General features: G+C 41.2%; 1 protein-coding gene across 2 annotated transcripts; it reads left to right on the top strand.

Moving 5' to 3' along the window:
• Nucleotides 1-220: 220 nt before the first annotated feature.
• Nucleotides 221-27,039, top strand: PDCD2L (programmed cell death 2 like). Of its 2 annotated transcripts, XM_059999185.1 has the most exons (8): nucleotides 221-407; nucleotides 521-687; nucleotides 805-865; nucleotides 2,161-2,534; nucleotides 3,435-3,545; nucleotides 4,862-5,010; nucleotides 22,937-23,066; nucleotides 26,873-27,039. In XM_059999185.1, coding segments are annotated over exons 1-8 (1,101 nt in total). In that variant the 5' UTR covers nucleotides 221-299; the 3' UTR covers nucleotides 26,874-27,039. The 2 variants fall into 2 exon arrangements, with proteins under 2 accessions (XP_059855168.1, XP_059855167.1); XM_059999184.1 differs by lacking the exon at nucleotides 26,873-27,039 and having other exon boundaries at nucleotides 22,937-23,371.

The following is a 27,039-nucleotide window of genomic DNA, read 5'->3' as shown; positions in this document are numbered from 1 at the left end:
AGTGGACGCGCGTAGGCCTAACCGTTGGACCGCCAGAGATGTCCCATATCCCACTTATTTTAGATAAAACTTTTTGGTAAGACTAGTTCACGGTAGAGGGTGCCAACTTCCTTTAGCAGCGCGCACTACGAGCCAAAAAGCCTTACCGCTCCGGGATCTTCACCGGGCTCCAAACTGTATCCCCGGAAGCGGTCTGAAGGGGGCGGGGCCGTCTCTCAGGCGTAGGCAGTGCGCGTGCACAGAGAGGCGCACCCTCTCGGCTGCCGTAGTTCGCCTCTTCGCTTGGGCGCCTCGTCGTCATGGCGGCCGTTCGGAAGCCGGTGCTGCTCGGGCTTCGCGATACTGCAGTGCACTGCTGCCCCACGGGGCTGGGCGCCTGGACCGCGAGCAAGCTGGGCGGCATTCCGGTGAGGTGGGGCGTCGGAGCCGGGGTTGGCGGGTGCTGGTGAGGGCTACGGGGTGAGGGAGTGGGCGAGGTCTCGGGTAAGAGTCAGGGTCTGAGTGCCTCCCGTGCCCTCAGGACGCCCTGCCCGCCGTGGCAGCGCCGAGGCCAGTGTGTGAACTTTGCAGGCAGCCGCTTGTCCTGGTCGTGCAGGTGTACTGCCCGCTGGAAGGCTCCCCCTTTCATCGGCTCCTGCACGTGTTCGCTTGCCCCCGCCCGGGGTGCGCTAGCGGCAGGGCGCGCAGGTAGGCGGGGGCGGGAGCGGGGGTGGGGGACCAGCCCCCGGCGCACCCGGAGGGGACTGGTCAGTCGGCTGGCAGTCGGCTATGGACCCTTCACCGCAGTTTTTCTTTACTATGAAGTTGGAAGGTGTTCCGCTCCCAGTGCCTGCAAACGCGAGAGAAAGAGACGCAGGACGCTCAGGTAAAGCGCTTGTGACTATCATATTATGATCTGCTGTAATTTGAGGGTATTTTCCAGAATTTCGTTTAAGACAAACTTTAAGCCATGTTCTTTGAAGTACTTTGGAATGGTTTCAGCTTTTTTTTATGTTTAGTTTTTATTACTTTTTCTTATTAGTCATCCATTTTATACCCATCAGTGTATACATGTCAATCCCAATCTCCCAGTTCATCACACCACCATTTGCTTTTTTTTTTGAACCGTAAAATGGTACTTCCTTAACGTCTTGTTAGTTGTTTTAATTATGCACTGAAGGTATGGAAGCACATAGCTTACTGATTTTTCTGTTTGGGAAAAAGTATGGGTGTGTACATACATATCATTATATGTGTGTGTTTATAGTAAATATACTTACTGTGATAAGTATATGTGTATGTAACAAACATATTTAATACGACAAAACTCGAATTTATTAAATTAAAAAAATCTGGCAAGTTGGTAGCTGCAGAACAAAATTCAGCTTCCCTTTGCCTGTGAATGCTGCTTTATATATACACTGAATTCTTAATGTGTGCCAAGCACAGTACTAGCAGTACTGGGAATAAAAAGGTGGTGTCTGCCTATATTTGTCAGGGTTCAATTGCACATAATAGAAAAGCACTTTGACTTTTTAAAGCTGAGACAGACTTAAAATTAGGTTTTTACTAAGTTATTTGGATAGCCTGGAGGAGATGACTCCAGGAGTGACCTCCGGAACCACACCTCAGAACTGGCCTGTCAAGGAGCTGCTAACCTCTCTTGCAGTCAGGAAACTGAGATGTGTTCCGGTGAATGGAACCTGCCCTGTTCAGAACTGTTGACTCCAGAGCCTTGCTGTCTCCATCTACAGATCAGCTACCTTTTTTTTCATGGCTCTTCTTTCCACTTCACTCTGTCTCAAGTTTGTGTCTCCCTCTAGACACAGACAGAGCCCCCTGATCACACCTAGGACCCCAGGTGCTTAGGAGTCTGGGAAATGTAGTTCTTTCTTACCATGTGCAATACATGAAGCACAACTGAAAGAGATGTTGAAGAAACCGCTGTACTGCATTTGCCATGGGGCCCCTGAAAAGGAAACACAATATTTGTCACCTCCAACATGCTTTTGAGTAAATGGGGTCCAGGAAGTTGAATCAGAGTGTGCCAGAGTGGAGGGCGGGGGGTGCTGGTGTTAAGGCTCCCTCAGGAAGGTGAAGGGATGGGTGGCTCAGGAAGCCAAGGGAGTAGGTGAGATCACCCAAGTGTGCTTGAACCACATTCACTGGATATTTTTCCAGAAACAGGAAAATGGCCTCACAGCTGAGGATTGGTGTGAAGGTGCAGATGACTGGGGAAGTGACAGGGAGGAGGCGCCTCCACCACAGGTTATCTCAGATTTTAGAAATGATTCCAGCCGTGCCAAAGACAGAGACTGGACTGCCCAGCTCCAAGACCTCCGCCTGCAGGATACTGTCCCGGGTGCTGCTCTTCCTGTGCCTCCTGAGGAAGGGATGGCCTTGCCTTCCGTGCTGCCACAGTTCCTGCCCTACTACATCTGTGTTGTTGATGAGGATGACTACAGAGACTATGTCAGTCTAGATCATGCTCAGAGCCTTCTGAGGGAGTATCAACAGAGAGAGGGAATTGACATGGAACAGTTGCTTTCCCAAAGGTGAGAGTGTGCACTGCTGAGCGTGAGAGGTGATTTGATCAGGAAGCTGCCACAGTAGGTACCCTTTGGTTTTACCCTCGTATCTGGGGAAACTTTTTCAGGCAGCACTTGTGTGTGTAGGACCTTTCTGCTTCATGCCTCTCAGATGAGAAAGGGAGACAGACAAGGGGATCTTACCAGCCACCCTTGAGTTAGCTTGAAAACACTTTGTTCTGTTTATAGGGACCCTCAGGAAAGTGAACAAACGAGTTAGGGATACCAAGTATTTACACAAGATGGGTTTACTAGCTCTTTAACTTTTCTGTTTTTAAATGTATAACAGAGACAGGTAAGTTAGAAAAATGCCATTTGTTTATTGACTCTTGCCTGTGGCTCAAGAACTGGCCTAGGACCTCAGAGACCCTCCCAGAGCCTCAATTCTCCCCTGTAAAATGGGGGTGATACTGATATCTGGGTGGTGTATCTCTTCACATGGTTTTTGGAGTTAAGTGTGAGAATAGGTCTTGAAAGGCTTTATAAACCAAAACCCTCTAAAGTTTGAAGTAAGAATAATCACTTTGCTATTATAATAGAATTACAGTAGGATATATGGGGAGTTGACCTGGTTCTTTACCAGAGCTGTATCATTTGTAAGCTTTTTCAGAATACTGTTGGAGTGTGTGAAGAAGTGTTGGTGTTTGAAAATAATCCATAATGGAGAAAAAAATGGAGAGAGTGAGTGGACATAATGACTTTTTAAATTGCAAATAATTATCCAGAGTTGAAAATGGCGAGGAAGCAGGGCTTGAGAGAAGGGTAGCGGGGGGGTTACTGCTGTTCAGTATAATTTTCAGTATATTTCTAAATACTGTAATTCTCTGGATATATACAGGCAAAAGTGTTTTTTGCTTCTCTTTTTAGTCTTTCTAGTGATGGTGATGAAAAATATGAGAAGACCATAATTAAAAGTGGAGATAAGATGTTTTACAAATTCATGAAGAGAATTGCTGCTTGTCAAGAGCAGATTTTGAGGTAAAGGCCCATTTTTTTAAATTGTTTTTCTTGATTGTAAAAGTAATGTATATAGGGCTTCCCTGGTGGCACAGTGGTTGAGAGTCCGCCTGCTGATGCAGGGGACATGGGTTCGTGCCCCGGTACGGGATGGTCCCGCATGCCGTGGAGCGGCTGGGCCCATGAGCCATGGCCGCTGAGCCTGCGCCTCCGGAGCCTGTGCTCCGCAACGGGAGAGGCCACAACAGTGAGAGGCCCGCGTACCGAAAAAAAAAAAAAAAAAAAGCAAAACCTACTTACATGTGTGCATCCAAATGCATAAAAAATAAGTGAACTTAATAAAAATCTTAGCTTCATGGTTTGAGGAATACTGTAGATTTTGGTTTTCTTGTTATACTTTCCTGTGTTTCCCAAACTAATATACATTATTTTTATTTATTTATTTTTGTGGTACGCGGGCCTCTCACTGTTGTGGCCTCTCCCGTTGCGGAGCACAGGCTCCAGACGTGCAGGCTCAGCGGCCATGGCTCACGCGCGCAGCCACTCCGCGGCACGTGGGATCTTCCCGGACCGGGGTACGAACCCGTGTCCTCTGCATCGGCAGGCGGACTCTCAACCACTGCGCCACCAGGGAAGCCCTAAAAGTATTTTCGATTAAGGTCTTATTGTATAGCGCAGGGAACTATATTCTGTATCCTGTGATAAACCATAATGGAAAATAATATGAAAAAGAATATATATATGTATAACTGAGTCACTATGCTGTACAGCAGCAGTTAAACACAACTTTGTAAATCAACTATACTTCGGTAAAATTAAAACACATAAAGTCTGTCTGATAATTCCATCATTTTGGCTGTGGGTCTCCTGGTATTCTTTCTTTATGGGTCAATTTTTTCTGCTGCTTTGAATATCTAGTAACTTAAAAAAATTGTTTACTGGAAATTGTATGTTGAAGAACAGTAGATACTGAAGTTAATATTTATTCCTTAGGGGTGTATGCCCCTTCTTCTGTAAGGCCAGTACTGTGGGGGGCTGAGTCTTTTGAATCTGCAGTTGAGCTGAGTCTGGGCTTTGTTGCAGTTTTAGTTAGATTCAGTTCAACATTAGCTTTAGTGCCTTCATCTAGACTTGGTAACCATTGATAAGAATTCAGATATCTTCCTCTGATATACAACCTTGCAGCTAGTTTTCTGGGCCTTTGGATTTTCTTTGTTCTCTGGTTTTGCTCCGGATACTCTCCAAGAAAGAAACAAAATTTGCAAAGCGTGGTCTTAGATGTTGGAATGTGACTTGTACGTGGCCCTGATTCACGGTTCTTTATTTCGTTGCTCTAGGTATTCTTGGAGTGGAGAACCACTTTTCTTGACCTGCCCTACATCAGAAGTCACTGAGCTCCCAGCCTGCAGTCACTGTGGAATCCGAAGGATATTTGAGTTTCAGCTTATGCCAGCGCTGGTCAGCATGCTCAGAAGTGCTAATTTAGGTAATAAGCCATTCATTTATTTGAGTTTGTGGGTTTCTAGCACTAATTTGGAATTATTTTTAAAATGAAAGACTATTGTTTCATTTTTGTTTCCTTATAAAATATAAGCATATTACATAAAATTTGGGAAATTAGAATTATTATTATTTTTTAAATATTTATTTTATTTATTAATTTTATTTTTTTTGGCTGCATTGCGTCTTAGTTGCGGCACGCGGGATCTTCGTTGAGGCGTGCGGGCTTCTCTCTAGTTTGGCATGCGGATTTTCTCTCTCTAGTTGTGGAACACGGGGTCCAGAGCATGTGGGCTCTGTAGTTTGCGGCACGTGGGCTCTCTTGTTGAGGTGCGCGAGCTCAGTAGTTGTGGCGTGCAGGCTTAGTTGCCCCACAGCGAAATTAGAACTATTTTAAGAAAACTTGTGTTGCTTCCATTTGGGGCTATTGTAAAGTTACTATCAACATTTGTGTACAAGTCTTTATATGGACATAGGCTTTTCGGTAAGTATCTAGGAGAAAAATGGTTGAATTATATGGTAAGTGTGTGTTTAACTTTTTAAGACGTTGCCAAACTGTTTTCCAAAGAGGTTGTGCCACTTATATCCCAACCAGCAATACATGAGAGTTGCACATCCTTGGCAACACTTGATATGGTCCGTCTTTTTCATTTTAGCCAGTCTCACAGGTGTGTAGTGATGTCACATGGTTTTAATTTGCATTTCTCTAACAACTAATGACTTTGAGCATCTTTTCATGTGTTTATTTACCACTATATGTTTTCTTTGGTGAAGTATCTGTTCTAATCATTTTCTCTTTTTAAAAATTGGATAGTTTGTCTTCTTATTACTGAATTTTGAGAGTTTTGTATCTATTCTGGTTACAAGTCCTTTAGTATATAATTTATAAATATTTTCTCTCTGTGGCTTGCCTTTTTTTATTTCTGTTTTTTTGGTATGGACTTTATTCTTCAGAAGCTTTCAATTTACAGAAAAATTAAGAAATAGTACATAGAGTTCCCATATACCTCACACCCAGTTTCCCCTTTATTAACATTTTACATTAATATGGTACTTTTGTTACAATTAATGAACCAGTATTAATACATTATGAACTAAAATCCATAGTTTATTTAGATTTCCTTAATTTTTACCTGGTATCCAAGAGCCTGTCCTGGATACCACAGTGCATTTAGTTGTTGTGTCTCTTGCCTGTGATGGATTTTCAGACTTCCTCATTTTTGAAGACCTTGACGATTTTGGGGAGTACTGGTCACTTACTTTGTAAGATGCCCCCTATATTGGAATTTGTCTGATTTTTTTCTTATAATCAGAATGAGATTATGGGTTATTGAGAGGAAAATCACAGGGGTAAAATGCCATTTTCTTCATGTCATACATGATATCAAGGGTGCATCTTTATACATTGACTGTTGATGTTAGCCTTGATCGCCTGGTGTTTCAGGTTTCTCCACTTGAAAACAATTCCTTTTTCTCCCCCTAGTCAGAATAAAATGACTTGTCTTTTTATTCTCTAAACAGTGTCCTTTCAAAAAACAGTTTTTAATTTTGAAGGACAATTGATTAATTTTTTCTTGTATGGATCATGTTTTTAATGTCTTGTCTAAGAAATAATTGCCTAGCCCAAGGGCACTAGTTTTTTCCTAGTTTTATGTTTTACATTTAGATTTATGTCCATTTTGAGTTAACTTTTATATATAGTGTGAGGTATGGATCAAGTTCATTCTTTTCCATGTGAATATCCAGTTGTTTCAGCACCATTTATTGATAAGGATATTCTTTCTCTGCTGAATTATCTTTTACCTTTGTTGAAAATAGGTTGTCCGTATATGTATTAATTTATTTGCATACTCTCTGTTCTGCATTCTGTTCCATTAATCTGTTTTTCTATTTTGACACCGCTGCCACACTGTCTCGACTACTGTAGCTTTGTAGGATTTGTAATCTGGTAGTGTCAATCTTGCAGCTTTATTCTTCCTTTTCAAAGATATTTTGACTCTTCCAAGTCCTTTGCATTTCTGTGTTTTTAAGAATCAGCTTGTCAGTTTCTTTAAAAAGTAAAAGGCATTCTGGGGTTTTGATTGGGATTGCATTGATTCTCTGGATCAGTGTGGGGAGAATTGATATCTTAATGTTGAGTCTTCCAACTCATGTACATAGTATGTCTTTCCATTTATTTACGTTCTCTATAATTTCTTGCAGCAGGGTCTTATACTTTTCAATGTATAGTCTTACACATCTTTTTTCAGTTTTGTCTCTAAATATTAACTGCTTTTTTATGTTATTGTAAATGGCATTTAAAAAATTTCAATTTCTGATGTTTGCTGCTAGTATATTTAAATATAATTGATTTTTTAAAAGATGTGTTGTAAAATATACATACTTAAAATTTACCATTTTGTGGTCATGAAGAATCTAGGGGCAAGATGGCAGTAAAGATGCAAACCTACTGGAGAATGGACTTGAGGACATGGGGAGGGGGAAGGCTAAGCTGGGACAAAGTGAGAGAGTGGCATGGACATATATACACTACCAAATGTAAAATCGATAGCTAGTGGGAAGCAGCCGCATAGCACAGAGAGATCAGCTCCGTGCTTTGTGACCACCTAGAGGGGTGGGATAGGAAGGGTGGGAGGGAGGGAGATGCAAGAGGGAAGAGATATGGGCATATATGTACATGTATACCTGATTCCCTTTGTTATAAAGCAGAAACTAACACACCATTGTAAAGCAATTATACTCCAATAAAGATGTTAAAAAAATTTACCATTTTAGCTATTTCTTTAAGTGTATAGTTTAGTGGCATTAAGTATATTCACAATGTTATGTAACCATCACCACTATCTATTTCCAAAACTTCTTTGTTATCCCAAACAGAAAATCTGTACCCATTAAGAATTAACTACTCGCCCACTCCCAGAAAGGAATTAACCCCCCCATTTTCTCTTCCCCTAGTTGATGGTAACCTCTATTCTATCTCTTTCTGTCTCTGTGAATTTACCTGTTCCAGATACCTCATATAAGTGGAATCATACAACATTTGTCCTTTTGTGTCTGGCGTATTTCCCTTAGCATAATGTTTTCAGGGTTTGTCCATGTTGTAGCATGTATCAAAATTACCTTCCTTTTTATAGTTCATTGTATGTATATACAAATTTTAAAAATTCTTTAACTTGATGAGGTTTCCATCCTTTAGCTGTTATGAGTAATGCTGCTGTGAACAGTGGTATACAAATATCTGTTTGACTCCCTGTTTTTAGTTCTTTTGGGTATATCCTAGGAATGGCATTGCTGGGTCATTTTTAGAGCTGTAAACACATACATTGAAAACAAAGAAAAATCTCAAATCAATGACCTAACTGTTTACCTTTTAAGGAACTTGAAAAAGAAGACCAACCAAGCAAAGCTCACAGAAGAAAGGAAGGAATAAAGGCTAGAGCAGAGATCTTAAAGGATAATATAAAAACAACAGAGACAAGTGTTCTAAACCAAATTTTTTGGTGTGGATTCTTTAGGATTTTCTACATATAAGATCAGATCATCTCTATTTACTAATATATATTTTATATATATACACACACACATAATAGTTTTTGCCAAATGTAATGATTTTACATGGGATGGTGGCTGATTACATTTGATCTTTATGACCATTGAGTATTCTTATGTGTATCTAAAGTACTTTTAGAACAGACATGAAAATATTCCATCTACTCATCGAATTCACAAAACATGTTTATTCATTGTACAATATTTTAAAAGGTTAGCGTGGTTTAATTTTAGAAGCAGAAATTCTGTCTCTTAAGATGATGAGTTGACCAAGGCACACGTTTGGCATAATCATATACAGTTGAGGAATAATGGCTTCTATCTCTTTGCACAACTGCCATAGTCACTCATGTATAGTATCTGCAATGAGGGCATTTTTATGTCAGCATTATCTTTTTCCGGTTTACCAGTAATTCCCTGAGGTACATCATATCCATTTCCTCTTTTATTTCAGCAATCAGTAAACCTTTCTTCTGTGGTTATGGAAGTGTTCTTAACATGAACATACCTTGTCATGTGACGTATTTGTTTACCATGGCCTACTTCTCTTTTACAATCAGAAACAAGGAAAGTTGTTTGCTTTTTGTATTCCCTACTGCATTTCAGATCTAACCTGATTTCTTAGGACCTTTATATATTTCTTTTGAATTGCTTGAAGCACATAAGAAGAGATCACTTTTTATCTTTACCTACATCATTAGGTGTATGGACATTATAATAACATGTAATTTTTTTTTACTACACTGAAAATCATTTCAGGCTTTGATCTTGGAGTAGTTTTTCTAAGAGGTGACTTGTTCCTGGGACAAAATATAGCAACAACTAAAATCACTTGCAGGATTGTCTACTATTTTTGTTTCTTTAAATTTGTCAGTTTTGGGGGCTTCCCTGGTGGTCCAGTGGTTAAGACTCTGGTGCTTAAGGGCACGGGTTTGATCCCTCATTGGGGAAGTTCTGCAAGCTGTGGAGTGCAGCCAAAAAAAAAAAAAAATTTTGTCACTTTCTGGTAACTATCCTAGGAACTGGTGAGTTCTAGGTATTTTTCAAACAATTCTGATTAGAAAACATCAAGATGAAACACTGAATCTTTGTGGTCAGAAATTCTGTTATCATTATTCTAATATGAATATTTGAGTTGAAGATAATTTGATTTTGATCTGTTAGTGTGGAAATGTAAGTATGGAGACAAAGACAAAATAAAAACAAGCATTCTTGGGATTTCCCTGGTGGCGCAGTGGTTAAGAATCCACCTGCCAATGCAGGGGACACGGGTTCGAGCCCTGGTCCGGGAAGATCCCACATGCTGTGGAGTAACTAAGCCTGTGTGCCACAACTACTGAGCCTGCACTCTAGAGCCCACGTGCCACAACTACTGAAGCCTGCGTGCCCAGAGCCCATGCTCCGCAACAAGAAAAGCCACCTCAATGAGAAGCCCATGCACTGCAATGAAGAGTAGCCCCCTGTCAGATTTCCCTGGTGGTGCAGTGGTTAAGAATCCGCCTGTCAACACAGAGGACACGGGTGCAGTCTGTGGTCTGGGAAGATCCCACATGCTGCGGAGTAACTAAGCCCATGCACCACAACTACTGAGCCTGCGTTCTGGTGCCCGTGAGCCACAACTACTGAGCCCGTGCACCACAACTACTGAGCCTGCACTCTAGAGCCTGTGTGCCACAACTACTGAAGCCCGCGCGCTTCAACTGCTGAAGCCCGTGTGCCTAGAGCCTGTGCTCTGCAACAAGAGAAGCCACCGCAATGAGAAACCCGCGCACTGCAATGAAGAGTAGCCCCCGCTTGCCGCAACTAGAGAAAGCCCACGTGTAGCGATGAAGACCCAATGCAGCCAAAAAAATTAAAAATAAAATAAAAAAAAAGAAAAGAAAAAGAGTAGCCCCTACTCGCTGCAACTGGAGAAAGCCCACGCACAGCAACAAAGACCCAATGCAGCCAAAAATAAAATAAGAAGTTAATTAATTAAATAAATTAAAAAGAAACTTAAAAAAACAAGTATTCTTGGGAAAAAGATCACATCATCTGCAAGAGAGATAATTTTATTTTTTTATTTTTAAAATATTTATTTATTTTGGCTGTGCTGGGTCTTAGCTGTAGCACACAGGATCTTTGTTGCGACATGCGGTATCTTTAGTTGCAGCATGCGGGCTTCTTAGTTGCGGCATGTGAACTCTTAGTTGTGGCATGCATGTGGGATCTAATTCCCTGACCAGGGATCGAACCCAGGCCTCCTGCATTGGGAGCACGGAGTCTTACCGACTGGACCACCTGGGAAGTCCCCAATAGAGATAATTTTACTTCCTTCTTTCTGATTTGTATGCCTTTTACTTTTCTTGTTCAGTCGCTCTATATAGAACTTCTGTATCGAATAGAAGTTACAAAAGTAAAAGTAGGCATCCTTTACTTGTTCCTGGTCTTAGGGGAATAACTTTTAGTTTTTCACCATTAGTATTAAGTTAGCTGTGAGTTTTTCATATGTATGGCCTTTTTCAGATTGAGGAATTTACCTTCTATTTCTAGTTTATTGAGTGATTTTTATCACTACAGAGTATTGAATTTTGTCAAATGCTTTTTTTCTGCATCAATTGAGATGATCATGGTAATTCTGTGGATTCTGTTAATGTGGTATATTATATTGATTTTGGTATGTTTAAACATCTTTCCATTCTTGGGATAAATCCCATTGGATCATAGCATATAAACTTTTTTATAAGCTCCTGGATTTGGTTTGCTAGTATTTTGTTGAGGATTTTTGCATCCGTATAAGGGACATTGGTTTGTACTTTTCTTTTAATATCTCTGTCTGGCTTTGGTATTAGGATAATACTAGCCTCAGAGAATGAGTAAGTAGTCCCTTCTATTCAATTTTTTGGGAGACTTAAAGAAGGATTGGCGTTTATTCTTCTTTAAATGTTTTGTAACATTTACTAGTTATATCCTCTAGTCCTTGGCTTTTCTGTATAAATTTATTTATTTTATTTATTTATCTTTGGCTGCGTTGGGTCTTTGTTGCTGTGCACGGGCTTTCTCTAGTTGCGGTGAGTGGGGACTACTCTTCATTGTGGTGCGTGGGCGTGGGATCTTCCTGGACCAGGGCTTGAACCCATGTCCCCTGCATTGGCAGGTGGATTCTTAACCACTGTGCTACCAGGGAAGCCCCTTGGCTTTTCTTTACTGGAAGGATTTTGATTACTCATTCAGTTTCCTTGCTATAGGTCTATTCAAATTTTCTGTTTCTTCTTGAGTCAGTTTTGGTAGATTGCATGTTTTTAGGAGTTTATCATTTCTTTTAGGTTATTCAATTTGTTGGTATACAACTGTTCATATTATTCTCTTATAATCTTTTATTTCTATGAAATTTGTCTTAATGTTTCTACTTTTTTTTTTTAAAGTAGTTACGTATTCAGTATTTTATTTATTTATTTTTGGCTGTGTTGGGTCTTCGTTTCTGTGCGAGGGCTTTCTTTAGTTGCGGCAAGCGGGGGCCACTCTTCATCGCGGTGCTCAGGCCTCTCAGTATCGCAGCCTCTCTTGTTGTGGAGCACAGGCTCCAGACGCCCAGGCTCAGTAGTTGTGGCTCAAGGGCCTAGTTGCTCCACGGCATGTGGGATCTTCCCAGACCAGGGCTTGAACCCGTGTCCTGCGCGTTGGCAGGCAGAGTCTCAACCACTGCGCCACCAGGGAAGCCCTAATTTTTTTTTATTTTTGGCTGTGTTGGGTCTTCGTTGCTGCACGCGGGCTTTCTCTAGTTGCAGCAAGTGGGGGCTACTCTTCGTTGCGGTGTGCGGGCTTCTCATTGCGGTGGCTTCTCTTGCAGAGCACGGGCTTCAGTGTTGTGGCACGTGGGCTCAGTAGTTGTGGCTTGAGGGCTCTAGAGTGCAGGCTCAGTAGTTGTGGCACATGGGCTTAGTTGCTCCACGGCATGTGGGATCTTCCCAGACCAGGGCTCAAACCCATGTCCCTTGCATTGGCAGGTGGATTCTTAACCACTGCACCACCAGGGAAGTCCCAATGTTTCTACTTTCATTTCTGGTTTTAGTAATTTGAGTCTTCTCTTTTTCTTAGTCATTCTAGCTAAAGATTTGTCAATTTTGTTGATCTTTACAAAGAACAAACTTTTGGTTCTGTGGGTTTTTCTCTATTGTTTTTATATTCTCCATTTAAAAAAGAATTCTGCTCTAGCCTTTATTTTTTCCTTTCTTCTGCTGGCTTTGATAATGTGGTCTTTTTCTAGTTCCTTAAGGTATAGACCATTAAGGTCATTGACTTGAGATCTTTCTTTGTTTTTATTGTGTGTGCTTATATCTGAAAATTTCCTCTTAGCACTGCTTTCACTGCAGTTTGGTATGTTGTGCTTTCATTTTCATTTGTCTCAAGGTATTGTCTAATTTCCTTTGTGACTTCTTTTTTGACCTGTTGGTTGTTTAAAAATGTTCTGTTTATTTTTCACGTATTTGTGAATTTTCCAGTTTTTGTCCTGTTATGATTTCTAGTTTCATTTCATTGTGATCATAAAGATAATTAGTATGAGGTAAGTCTTCTTCAATTAATTGAGACTTATGGTGTATCCTAGAGATGTTCTATGTACACTTGAAAAGAATGTGGTGTTAAGTGGTGTGTTCTTTATGTGTCTGTTAGTTCCAGTTGTCAAACTATTGCATTGTCAAACCTTCTGTTTCCTTATTGATCTTCTCTCTGGTTGTTTTATTTATTATTATAAGTGAGTTAGTTTTTTGTTTGTTTGTTTGTTTGTTTGTTTTTTGCCGTACGTGGGCCTCTCACTGTTGTGACCTCTCCCGTTGCGGAGCACAGGCTCTGGACGCGCAGGCTTAGTGGCCATGGTTCACGGACCCAGCCGCTCCGTGGCATATGGGATCCTCCCGGACCGGGCCACGAACCCGTGTCCCCTGCATCGGCAGACAAACGTTCAATCACTGCGCCACCAGGGAAGCCCGTATAAGTGAGTTATTGATGTCAAGTATTATTGTAGCACTGTCTATTTCTCTCTTTAAATCTTTCAATTTTTGCTTCACATATTTAGGGTCTCTGCACATAGAAGCTTATATGTTTATAATTATTATATTTTCTTGCCCTATTGAACCTTTTATCAACACATTAATGTCCCTGTTTGTCTCTTGTAACCACTTTTTATTTGAAGTTTTGTCTAACAATAAGATAGCCAGGGTTTCCCTGGTGGCGCAGTGGTTGAGAGTCCGCCTGCCGATGCAGGGGACACGGGTTCATGCCCCGGTCCGGGAAGATCCCACATGCCGTGGAGCGGCTGGGCCTGTGAGCCATGGCCGCTGAGCCTGCACGTCCGGAACCTGTGCTCCGCAACGGGAGAGGCCACAACAGTGAGAGGCCCGCGTACCGCCAAAAAAAAAAAAAAAAAGAAAAGAGAAAGATAGCCAACCTAGCTCTCTTTTAGTTACTGTTTGCCTAGAATATCTTTTTCTATCCTTTTGCTTTCATCCTCTTTGTGTCCCTATTATCTAAAGAGAGTATTTCTAATAGTATATAGATTAGTGTTATTTTATTATTTTTTTATATCCCATCTGTCAATGCTTTTTTTTAAATAGGAGAGTTTAATCCATGTACATTTAATGTCATTACTGATAAAGGATTTACTTCAGCCATTTAGCTATTTTCTGTATGTCTTATAATATTTTTTTTCCTCAGTTCTTCCATTATTTCCTTTTTTTTGGTATTTAGGTGATTTTATTGTAGTATACCATTTAGATTCCCTTCTTTCATTGTCTGTATACAGTAAGTCTCCTACATACGAATGAGCTCCTTTCTGAGAGCGTGTTTGTAAGTCCAATTTGTTCTAAGTCCAACAAAGTTAGTCTAGATACCCAACTAACACAATCTGCTATATAGTACTATACTGTAATAGGTTTGTAATACTTTTCACAAAAATAATACATAAAAAACAAACAAAAAATAAAGAAAACATTTAAAATCTTACAGTACAGTACCTTGAAAAGTACAGTAGTACAGTACAACAGCTGGTGTACAGGGGCTGGCATCGAGTGAACAGGCAAGAGGAGTTACTGACTAGAGGAAGGAGAGGAGGTGGGAGATAATAGAGCTGAAGGATCGTCAGCAATAGGAAATGGAGGGCAATCGGCAATTTCACTCATGCCTGATGTTGATGGAACACATGTTTGCATCTTTGAAAGTTCGCAACTTGAAGGTTCATAGGTAGGGGACTTACTGTATTTTCTAGTATTTTACTTAGTGATTACTTTGCAATTAACGTCTTAAAATTTTAGCAACCTAGTTTGAATAATACCAACTTTCTTTCAATAGTATACAAACACTTCTACTTCTATATACATCTATTCTTTTCCCTTTATATTGTTAACATCACAGATTATATCTTTATACCTTGTATGTCTCTTAACATAGATTCATAATTGCTATTTTATGCATTTGCTTGTTAAATTGTATAGGAGAAAGAAGTTACAAACTAAACCAGAAGTATAATAAAGCTGTCCTTTATGAAGTTCTTTATTTTTCCTGTTTTTGAGTTACTGTCTAGTATCCTTTAATTTCAACCTGGAGAACTCCTTTTAGCATTTCTTTTTTATATATCTATAAATTTATTTATTTATTTGTTTGTTTTTATTTTTGGCTATGTTGGGTCTTTGTTGCTGCACATGGGCCTTCTCTAGCTGCAGCGAGCAGGGGCTACCCTTCGTTGCAGTGTGCAGGCTTCTCATTGCGGTGGCTTCTCTTGTTGCGGAGCATGCACTCTCCGTGTGCAGGCTTCAGTAGTTGTGGCATGCGGGCTCAGTAGTTGTGGTTCATGGGCTCTAGAGCGTAGGCTCAGTAGTTGTGGCGCATGGGCTTAGTTGCTCCGCGGCATGTAAAATCTTCCCAGGCCAGGGATAGAACCCGTGTACCTTGCATTGGCAGGCGGATTCTTAACCACTGTGCCACCAGGGAAGCCCCTAGCATTTCTTACAGGGAAAATCTACTGTTATGAACTCCCTCAGCTTTAAAAAAAAAAAAGAAAAGAAAATCTGGTAATATCTTAATTCTCCTTCAGTTTTGAAACATAGTTTTGACAGGTACATAATTCTTTATTTACAGTCTTGCAGGACGAAATGTGTCATCCTATTGCCTCCTGGCTTTCATGGTTTCTGAGAAATCAACTGTTAAATCTTATTGAGGCTATCTTGTATGCAGCTAGTTACTTCTGTCTTGCTGCTTTCAAAGTTACCCTTTTGTCTTTGAGTTTTAACAGTTTGTCAATTTAACATTTGACTACCGTGTGTCTGGTGTGGATCTCTGAGTTTTTACTGCTTGAAGTTTGTTGAGCTTCTTGGATATGGTGTTGGAGCTAGTTGCTGAATGAAAGAAGGAAAATCTCTAAATGTCTTAATCTAGCTCTTACTAGATAATGAAGTATTTCACTAGACTCCAGAGTTCCAAAATAGATAGTTTCAGATAGTTCTTCCAGCTCAGTAGCTGCCTTAGTGCAAGGTCAGATTCCTAGAGCTTCCTACTCTGCCATGTTCCTTGACATTATTTCCACAATTGATTTTTGTATGCTGATCTTGTGCCCTGCAACTGTTCTGTTGATTATTTTGTTGATTACATCAGGTTTTGAACATAGACAATCATGTCGTTTGGGGATGAAGACAGTTACTTCTTCCTTTCCTTAGCAGACTGTCTTTTTTTTCTTTCCTTTTCTTCTTCTTTTTTTTTTTTTTTTTTTTTGCCTACTGCACTGACTAGAACCTCAATACAGTGTTGAATGTAAATATGAGAGCAGACATCCTTGTCATATTTCTGATCATAGGAGTAAAGCAGTCAGTCTTTAATCGTTAGGTAACTTAGTAACTTGTTAACTGTAGGTTTTTTGTAAATGCTCTCATCAGGTTGAAGAAGTGCCTGTCTAATCCTATTTTTTTTGCATTCTTTTTTTTTTCTTAACAAATTTATTTAATTATTTATTTTTGGCCACGTTGGGTATTCGTTGCTGTGTGTGGACTTTCTCTAGTTGCGGTGAGCAGGGGCTACTCTTCGTTGCGGTGTGCGGGCTTCTCGTTGTGGTGGCTTCTTTTGTTGTGGAGCATGGGCTCTAGGCGTACAGGCCTCGGTAGCTGTGGCATGTGGGCTCAGAAGTTATGGCTTACGGGCTCTAGAGCGCAGGCTCAGTAGTTGTGGCTCATAGGCTTAGTTGCTCCGTGGCATGTGGGGTTTTCCCAGAGTAGGGCTTGAACCCGTGAGCCCTGCATTGGCAGGCAGATTCTTAACCACTGCGCCATCAGGGAAGTCCCTTTGAGTTCTTTTTAATAGCTGTGTATACAAGTATTATTTAAGTCGTGTTTAGCAAATTGTTGCATGGTAGGTATCTACCAGTTTCTGTTGCCATCAGCCACATAGGAGGTTGTTGATGTCCCAGCATCTTTTGCAGCATCTGGTACAAAATTTTGGAAAAGTTTTGCAAATATTATTGTTAAAAACGTCATAACCTAGCAGTTCCACCCAAAAGAATTGAAAACATACGTACACCAAAACCTGTACACAAATGCTCGTATCAGCATTATTCGAAATACCCAAAAAGTGGAAGTAACTGAAATGTTCATCAACAAATCAGTATACAAACAAAATGTGGTATCTCCAGTGAGTATTATTCTGCCATGAAAAGAAAGGAAGTACTACATGATAAACGTGCAGCAAATACTTGTGCCTTGAAAACATCATGCTAAGTGAAAGAAGCCAGACACAGAAGGCTACAAATTATACGATTCCTTTTACATGAAATGTCCATAACAGGCAAATCCATTGAAAGAGAAGATTAGTGGTTGCTTGTACCTGGAGGCAGGAGAGAATGGGGAGTGACTGCTAACGGGTATGGGCCTGGGGTGTCTTTTTGGGGTGATGAAAATGTTCTGGAATCTGATAGTGGAGATGTTTGTGTAACTATGTGAATGTGCTAAAAACCAATGAACTGTAGCTTTAGAATGGTAAATTTTATGGCATGGGAATCATATTTTAATTAAGAAAAACACCGTGTAAGCAGCTGCACAAACTCATAATGCCTTTGGTGATCCTTATAAGGATGACAAGAACAACAGTTATGACAGCAAAGTGACAATTATAACAATTAGGTTTAATGGAGGAAAAACAATTTTTAAAAAATATTTATTTTTTGGCTGTGTTGGGTGTTAGTTGCGGCACTCGGGATCTTTGTCGCGGTGCATGGGCTTCCCTCCTGTGGCACATGGGCTCAGTAGTTGTGGTGCACGGGCTTAGTTGCCCTGCAGCATGTGGGATCTTAGTTCCCTGACCGGGGATCGAACTGGCATCCCCTGCATTGGAAGGTGGTTTCTTAACCGCTGGACCATCAGGGAAGTCCCAATGGAGGTAATTAAGCCAACTTAAATAATGAACATTCATTCTTTAGGAAAAAACGTTAGTTTTATTTATTTATTTCTGTGGTACGCGGGCCTCTCACTGTTGTGGCCTCTCCCGTTGCGGAGCACAGGCTCCGGATGCACAGGCTCCGGATGCACAGGCTCAGCAGCCATGGCTCACGGGCCCAGTCGCTCCGCGGCATGTGGGATCTTCCCGGACCGGGGCACGAACCCGTGTCCCCTGCATTGGCAGGCAGACTCTCAGCCACTGCGCCACCAGGGAAGCCCACGTTAGTTTTATTTTGCCCTTTTATGTATTGATAATATGTAGTTGAAATTTTTCCTGTTGCATGTGTTTTTTTAACCAGTATTTCTACAAATTAATGTTATTGACACCAATCCTGTGAGCCCGTAACTTTTTGAGATCTTCATATTTTTCTTGCTGAGGTATTTATTCTACCTCTTCCTTGTTTGTTACACATCCTCCTCTTTTTTTTTTTTTAACTACTTTTGTGTTAGGTTTTCACAGTTCAAAAATGTATGGGTTTCTCTCAGTCTTTATTGTTGTTTTTTTTCTTTTCTTTTTAAAATTCTAAGTCAAAAAGTCTATCTCCTAGTTGTTTTTCTAGGAGATGGCTTTGTAAAATATTTAAATCATTACTCCATGCAATGTTAAGTTTACTTACATTGTTGTGACACGGATCTCCATAACTTTTTCATCTTTCAAATCTGAAGCTCTGTACCTATCGAACAACTCCCCACAACCCCTGGTAACCACCATTCTACTTTCTATTTCTATGAATATGACTACTGTAGGTACTTCATATAAGTAGAATTATAGTATTTGCCCTTTTGTTATTGCCTTACTTCACTTAGCATAATGTCCTTAAGGTCCATCCATGGTAGCATGTGTCAGAATTTCCTTCCTTCTTAAGGCTGAATAAATATTCTATCATATGTATATACCGATTTTGTTTATCTCTTCGTTCGTTGATGGACACTTGCTTCTACCTCTTGGCTATTATGAATAATGCTGCAATAAACATGGGTATACAAATACCTCTTTGAGATCCTGCTTTCATTTCTTTTGGTTATATACCCAGAAGTGGAATTGCTGGATCGTATGGTAATTGTATTTCATTTTGTTTTTTCAAAGAACCACCATACTGTTTTCCATAGTGGCTGCACCATTTTATATTCCCAGTCAACAGTGCACAAGAGTTCCAGTTCCTCCATATCCTCACCAACACGTATTTTCTGTGTTTTTCATAGTAGCCATCCTAATAGGTGTGAGGTGCTACCTGATGGTTTTGACTTGCATTTTCCTAATGATTAGTGATGTTGAGAATCTTTTCATATTAATGACTTATTAGTCATTTTCATATCACTTTATGTAAATGCCTATGCAAGTCCTTTGTCCATTTTTTTTTGCCGTACGCGGGCCTCTCACCGTTGTGGCCTCTCCCGCTGCGGAGCACAGGCTCCGGACGCGCAGGCCCAGCGGCCATGGCTCACACGCCCAGCCGCTCTGCGGCATGTGGGATCTTCCCGGACCGGGGCACGAACCCATGTCCCCTGCGTCGGCAGGCGGACTCTCAACCACTGCGCCACCAGGGAAACCCCCTTTGTCCATTTTTTAATCAGCATATTTATTTTTTGTTGTTGAGTTGTAGGAGCTGCTTTATATATTCTAGATGTTACCTCCTTATCAGATATGATTTGCCATTCCACTGATTGTGTCCTTTGATGCACATAAGTTTTTAATTTTGATATAGTCCAGTTTGTCTGTTTTTTCTTTTGTTTCCTGTGTTTTGCTGTCACATCCAGGAAATCCTTACCATGTACTTCGTTTTAATTTATTATTTATTTATTTATGTATGTAATGGCTGCGTTGGGTCTTTGTTGCTGCGTGCGGGCTTTTTCTAGTTGTGGCAAGCCGGGGCTACTCTTCGTTGTGGTGCCCAGGCTTCTCGTTGCGGTGGCTTCTCTTGTTGCGGAGCACGGGCTCTAGGCACGTGGGCTTCAGTAGTCGTGGCTCGCGGGCTCCAGAGCTTAGGCTCAGTAGTTGTGGTGCACGGGCTTAGTTGCTCTGTGGCCTGTGGAATCTTCCCAGAGCAGGGCTTGAACCCGTGTCCCCTGCATTGGCAGGCAGATTCTTAACCACTGCGCCACCAGGGAAGTTCCTAGGTAATGGGTTCTTTATTCAAGAGGCCCTAGTTTCTATAAGATCCTCTGAAATTAAGAGAATTATATTCATTCAGTATTTCAATTTTGAATAGTATGCATTATCTTTACTATAACAGATAAGGAAATGTATACCCTACTCCATCTCCAAATATTTCAGTATCATTTTTGCTTTATCAAGGTTTTTAAGTCTGTATTCTATAGCCATAATTCTCATAGCTGTTTAGCCTATGAATTCTTTATTTTGACTGTTCTCTCCTAGCTGGAATCTATCAAGTAATAGCCTCAAAGAGGGCTCGTAGGTGTTGTTCTTACTTTAGAATGTGTGTGCTGGTCTGCCTTTATATTTGAAGGACAGCTTATGTATAAAGTTCTTAAGCCCCACTTTCTTTCTTCAAACTTTGTAATTGCCCATGCTGTCAACAGTGAGAGCCCCGCCAGTCCTTTTATCTCGTACCTCCTGTCATCTCCCGTGGCTGCGTCTCACCGGGAAGTATGTTTTGGCATTGAATGTTGCTTTGTAGAAGTCTGAGGGTGGACTGATTTCCACCCCGCCCCACCGCCGCCACCTTTGTAACTAACTTTATGCTAGGATGCCTGTAGAATTTTATTTGTTTATGAAGTCCAGGCACTGAACTAACATATGTCTTGCCGTCCCATTGTTTTATAATCCTTTTATTGTGGGACAGGATAGGTCTTCTGACCTATATATTTAGTTTTTCTTCCTTTTTATTTCTGAGTATCTTTTCTGTTGAATTTGTAGCTTTTCTACGGAAGCAACACCAGTTGCTTTGGTCACCTTTCTCCTCTCAAATGCATGCTTTTCCCTTTCCCTCTACATTCATTGAGATTCTCTCAAGCCTTTTTTTCTACCTGTAATTAAGTTTCACCTGTCTTTTCTGTTTCTTGTGGTTTCTGATGTTTTTCATTGGATGTGTAATGGGACTGTTTTGATCTCCATATGCCGTGTCTTTCTCCTCCCCCTCCCTCATCCCCCAAATGTGGCAGGTCTCTGGGCTCATGTATAATACTCAGCTACTTGGTATTTTATTCTCTCTAATTCTTTACACCTCCTTCTTTCATCTCCTGGTGGTTACTAGTACTGAGTTTCAGCCTTCTAATGCCCTCTGAAAACTGCCTGTTGCTCATTCTAGTTGGGAATTATCTCAAATTCACCACGTTATTTTTTCAAAATCAGCTCTATTTTGGCCTTTCTTTGTACTGTCTTTGATTTTCTTTCTATTATTGCTGTCTACATTTTTAAAAAGTATTTTTCTTTTGCTGCTGCAAACCAGTTGCCCAACTGCTCCTTTTCACTCCTGATTTCCTATTCTGATTTCAACAGGAGTTCTTGTTGCTCATGTTCTCTTGATGACATTCTTCGTGGCTCCATCCATCAATAAACTTCTATAAATTCTTACGATTTATTTTTTACTTTTTGCCTGTATCCTTTCTTGGAGGTAGTGTTCTGTCAGTGTGACATATTTTAAAATGATCTTCAATGTCAGATAGTCTAGACATTTGCAATGAAGACTAATTGAGATTTTTTGTTTATTTTCAAAGTATATTTTACTGGGACTTCCCTGGTGGTCTAGTGGCTGGGACACTGTGCTCCCAATGCAGGGGGCCTGGGTTCGGTCCCTGGTCAGGGAAGTAGATCCCACATGCCACATCTAAGAGTTCGCATGCCACAACTAAAGAACTCACATGCCGCAACTAAGACCCGATGCAGCCAAATAAATAAATAAACATTTTTTTTAAAAAAGTATATTTTACTGAGAAATCTGTGGGTTTTTTTGCAATAAGCAGTCACTTTTTGTAGGAATACTGCAACTGTATTGTGACTGAAAACTAGTGAGCACTGTTTTTGCTTTAAGTAATTATTTTTTCAGTGTGTAGGTAGAATCACTCCCTGTGGCGACGCCAGTTATCCTCATATTGAGCCATCTTTTTCCTTCCTTTGTATTTTCTTCTAATTGCTTAACAGTTAACACTTAGGATGTGCCAGGCTCTGTTCTAAGTATCTTACATGTATTGGCTTGTTTACTCCTCCTTACAGCAACCTTGTCATCATGATAAATATAGTCATTATAACATAGAGATGAAATCACTTGCTCAGGGTGGTCGAGCTGGGGTTTAAACTCCAGCAATCTTGTTCCAGAGTCTGGGCTCTATCCACTAAGCAAACTTCGAAATTTTTTTTTTTTTGATGGGTATACTATTTTATTAACATTTAAATTTCACCAAGAGTTCAAGTATATGCTAGCCATTTGTTCAGATTTTTGAAATAAAGACAAAATGGGCAAACGGCTTTGAGGGTGCGATGTATTTAACACTGCCCAATATATTCACCAACTAGACAATCGAAGGGGTGGTATGACTATACACTTAGGAGCACCAAGTACAGGAACAAGCCCTGGAATTGGAAGAAAAACCTGCCATTCAGGACTGAACAGAGGTCTTTGGTTGCTGACAGAATCTCCCCTTGACTTCAGACATGAGACAAACCGAGGGAGTCTGTCAGTATACAAAAACCACTGCCTTTAGTAACAGGATGGACTTGCCAGAACCAATTCAGATTGTGGGGACCAGTCTGAAGTGAGCAGGGTTGGCTGGAGGCTGGAAATGTTGCAACTGAAGGCCAGCATCGGCAGATGACAGCAGCCGTGTTCTAAAAATCGCTGATTTCTACACAAGTTCCTAAGATGCTTTCCCCAAACAGGGCAAACTTTGAATATTGAGTGTATCTCATAAGTTTTCTGTTTGCTGGAATCCTGAATATGTTGTATTTTTCAGGTCTTTCTGTGGAATTCGGAACCATTCTAATATACACATGTGAGAAGAGTTGCTGGCCTCAAAATCATCAGACTCCCGTGGAGGAATTTTGTATTATCCAAGAGGACCCAGATGAATTATTATTTAAGTAGTGCGTTTCCTTTTGTGTTTTTTTGTTTGTTTGTTTCCATTTTTGGCTGCGTTAGGTCTTTGTTGCTGCACGTGGGCTTTCTCTAGTTGCAGAGAGAGGGGGCTACTCTTCATTGCAGTGCGCGGGCTTCTCATTGCGGTGGCTTCTCTTGTTGCGGAGTACAGGCTCTAGAGCACAGGCTCAGTAGTTGTGGCCCATGGGCTTCGTTGCTCTGTGGCATGTGGGATCTTCCTGGACCAGGGCGTATTCTTAACCTCTGTGCCACCTGGGAAACCCTTTCCTTTGTTTATATAAATTAAAGCAAATTTTAATGTTTAAATTGTGTTTTTACCTCATTTTGACTCACAATTTATTAGCTCTTGTTTCTTTTTGCTTTTTCGCACCCCTGATGGGTCTGGAGCCAGGACTAGAACCTCCCAGCTGTGGACTGGTTAACCCTTCCAGGGTCAGTGGCCTGTGTCCACAGTGGCAGCTCAGAATGTGGCTCCTCTGTAGCCCAGAGGGCAGGTGATCCTATGTAAGCAGACCGGTGGGTTCTAGGAGGGAGAGCAGCTGGAGAGCCATGAGCGCAGCCAGCCACGTACTACCCCTGCAGCCTTGGCACTTTTGCTGTCCCTGGGTGCTGACAGAGCAAACTACTGGAACTGCTCCAGCTGCTTGAGGCTCCTGCCCTGTGACATGAGCTGTTTATACCTGCCTGGTGTTCCCCCACCCCAGGCTCTCCGCCCTCACCTCCTGCCCCTAAAGCATCACAGGAAGGGGGCCCTTTCTCTCTTCTGGACATTGTCCTTCCATCCAGCTGTCTACCTCTCCAATCTCCCCTTTCTCCATTTAGTTTTTATGTTATCAGCTGCTTCCATTCTGCTACCCCTTGACAGCAGCATGAAAACACCTCCACCAGCTGTGTACAGACCTGCTGTTTGCCTGCATAGATGAGGAAACTGGGTATTAACATAAACAATTTGGTTGATTTATGTTAATAAACATAAACTTTGGTAAATAACACATTAGGCCCATATTATCATGAGATGTGGTTCTCCTGGGCAGTGTGTGACTGGTGAGAACCCTACCTGATGCTGCCCTGCCCTCTCCCCCTTTCCTGGGAGGGTGGGAGGCACCTGGGGGAAAGTGGCTGGCTGTGTAGAAGAAAGCGAAGGTGTTGGTCAGTGACATTTCAGGATCCCTGGGTTTGCAGGGCTGCGGCTGAGTGTGGACCTGCAGAGAGAGGTTTTGACTCCTCCTCTGTCATGCTGGAGAAGTGACCACCGGTTCCCCTGTGGCACTTCTGTTGTGGGTGCAGAATCCCTCAGACTGTCAGACCACTCACTCCAACTGGAGCAGAAAACATACTGCTTATATTTGCAGGTATATCACTTTGGATTTATTTAAATGGCCAGAGAGTACCCTCTTTTGATGAGAGGATGGGGTAGAATTGTTGCTTTAAACTGTTGATACAGACATTTGCAGACATCTGAGCTAGGTGTAATGTGGCTGACTTTTAGGTGGAGACAACTTGTGCTTCCAACCAAACATGTTCTTGAATCTAGTTATACATGTTTGTATGAGGTCTTACCAAAATAGAGTACAGATTAGCAGGGGCGTTTCCCATGATCCCACAGAAATAATGTTTGTGACATATTGTTAAGGAAGCAAGATATGAGAAAACAAGTCTAGTGTGAACCCACTTAAATGTAAAACTCTTCATAGTGCTGTGCAAAAGATCTAGATCTGGAAATATAAACACCAGCAAGGCCCTGAGGAGTAGGATTAGGTGTGCAATTTTGTGAGTGGTGCTTTTCAGTTTTTACTTCCTGCACTGGCATCCTATTTGAATTTGTTAAGGTGGGCAAGCATTTTATACTTTATACACACTGTTAAAAGATAAACTGAGGCATAAGAATTTATTTGAGCAAAAATCAATTGGAACCAGGCAGCACCCAATCTAGCAGAAAGGAAGGAGCTTCAAGGAGCTAAACAAAATGACTTTTACAGGCAGAAAGGGACAGGAACAAGAAAGTTTTATCAGCAAAATAGGGGGTTGGTTATTGCCAACTTACTTTCCTTTAGGGGACGGCAGGGGTCTTTCAGGTAGATTACCTAACCAGTGCTGATCCGGTGATTCCTGATTGATGGTTTAAGATTCCATTTCTGGGAGAGCCGAAACTGTAATTAAGTCTCAGTTTGGTGACATGGGGCTTAGCATAAGCGACTCCATTCTGAGCTTGTATCTTGTTTTTAACAACACACCAACCCACGAAGAATAGCAAAGCCTCAGGGTTAGGTGTCCAGCCCAGGCAAAGGAAAGAGGAGGGAGGCAGGAAAGAAGCAAAGGAAGGTGGCTCTATCCACTGTGTGTCTAGTGGGAGAAGGAAGGTCAGCATTTTGTTGAAGACCTCTGTTAGCTTTAGCTGCCACAGGGGGCCTTTATGAGAGCCAGTAGTAGGGAAGGAACATCAGCAGCTTACTATGCAAGGGTGCCTCCCACCCCAACCATGGTTGGGTGCCCTGGCCCTTCCTTCGTCTCATGGATCAGGGCAACAGACTGAGTACCCCTCACAGATCAGGCTTGGTGTGTGGTTCGTGAACCAAGCAACTGATGAGGAAGACCACAGAAGTCAAAAGCATTTTCCTCTGTTTTCCACTGTCAATCAACAAAACGAAGAAAGAAGATAAGAAAAGAGTATATTTGGCGTCATAAGAATTGCAATTCGGAAGACACAGATTTGATTAAAAGGGAAGGAGTGTTCCGGGGAAGAGAAAAAGTCAGGGGCTTAGAAAGGCAAAAGCCACGAGACTGTACTCTGACACAAGAAAAGAAATACTCGTCCTTAGGGATGGCGGTCACGAGTTGTTTTAGGTTAAGGATCTGATAAATAGATAGGCTGTCATGAGTTATATTAGGGTAAGGGTAAGTATCAAGTTTCTGGCAGATGTTCTGGATGCCTTCCTTAGGACAGTAAGTGGTCAAAACGTCAGATTTCATCCAGGCTGAGCCATGCATAAATTACTTTGTCAGTGGCCTTCCAGCTCCATTTTGGAGAGCTCTCTTAGCAATACTCTATTTTGATTTTCCTTTCACACCATCTTTTCCTTTTTTCTTCTAATAATTTTTTCTGATTTTAAAATTCACATTTTCTTTGAGGAGAATGAGCATCTGGGAAATACAGTAAAGTTTAGAGGAGAAATAAAAATTATCCATAATTTCATCACACACAGATACACAAAAATATTAACCATGGTTATTTTCTTCCTGTTTAAAAAAGTTTTTTTTAACAAAATTTAATCATATGTGTGGTTTTCTATCTTTGTGTTTTCTTTTTCTTTTTTTTTTTTGCCTGCCGGGCTCTTCATTGTGGCTCGTGGGCTCCAGAGTGCATGTGCTCAGTAGTTGCAGGTGCTGGCTTAGTTTCCCCGTGGCATGTGGGATCTTAGTTCCCTGATCAGCGATGGAACTCGCGTCCCCTGCATTTGCAGGCAGATTCTTAACCACTGGACCACCAGGGAAGTCCTTGTATCTTTTTCATTCAATATTATGAGTGTTTCCACCATCAATATTTTCCCAGGACGTACTTTGTAACTGAAACTGAGTCCCTTGGAAATCGAGTTCCTTTACTGAGTTTATGATAAATCTCTCTCCAAAACTTTATTCCCTTTCTTATCCCCTCTGATCTCAATCCTGTGCTAACTGAACACTAATCACCCAGAGTCAGATGGCTAAAATTGCTGTTGTTGATAACATCGTTAATGTACTAACCTTGCTATTATAGATGTCATCATTAAGGTATAAACTCATGTTGTTTCTCCAGAGGAAGATGAGCTAACAGACTCCTGAACCATGGACCACGTGGCCAGAAAACTGTAAACCAGAGACAGACATCCTAACTCCCAATTAAGAAATGTCACAGAAATGTCCCAAGATGATGATTAATCCCAGCCTCTTTGTTCTTCCCCTTGTGGACTTAAAAAATTATTC

The sequence above is a fragment of the Delphinus delphis genome, chromosome 20 (genome assembly GCF_949987515.2).
Source record: "Delphinus delphis chromosome 20, mDelDel1.2, whole genome shotgun sequence".
Classification (NCBI taxonomy): Eukaryota; Metazoa; Chordata; class Mammalia; order Artiodactyla; family Delphinidae; genus Delphinus; species Delphinus delphis.
Note: the sequence above shows the minus strand (reverse complement) of the source record. Positions and strands in the feature narration are given on the sequence as shown.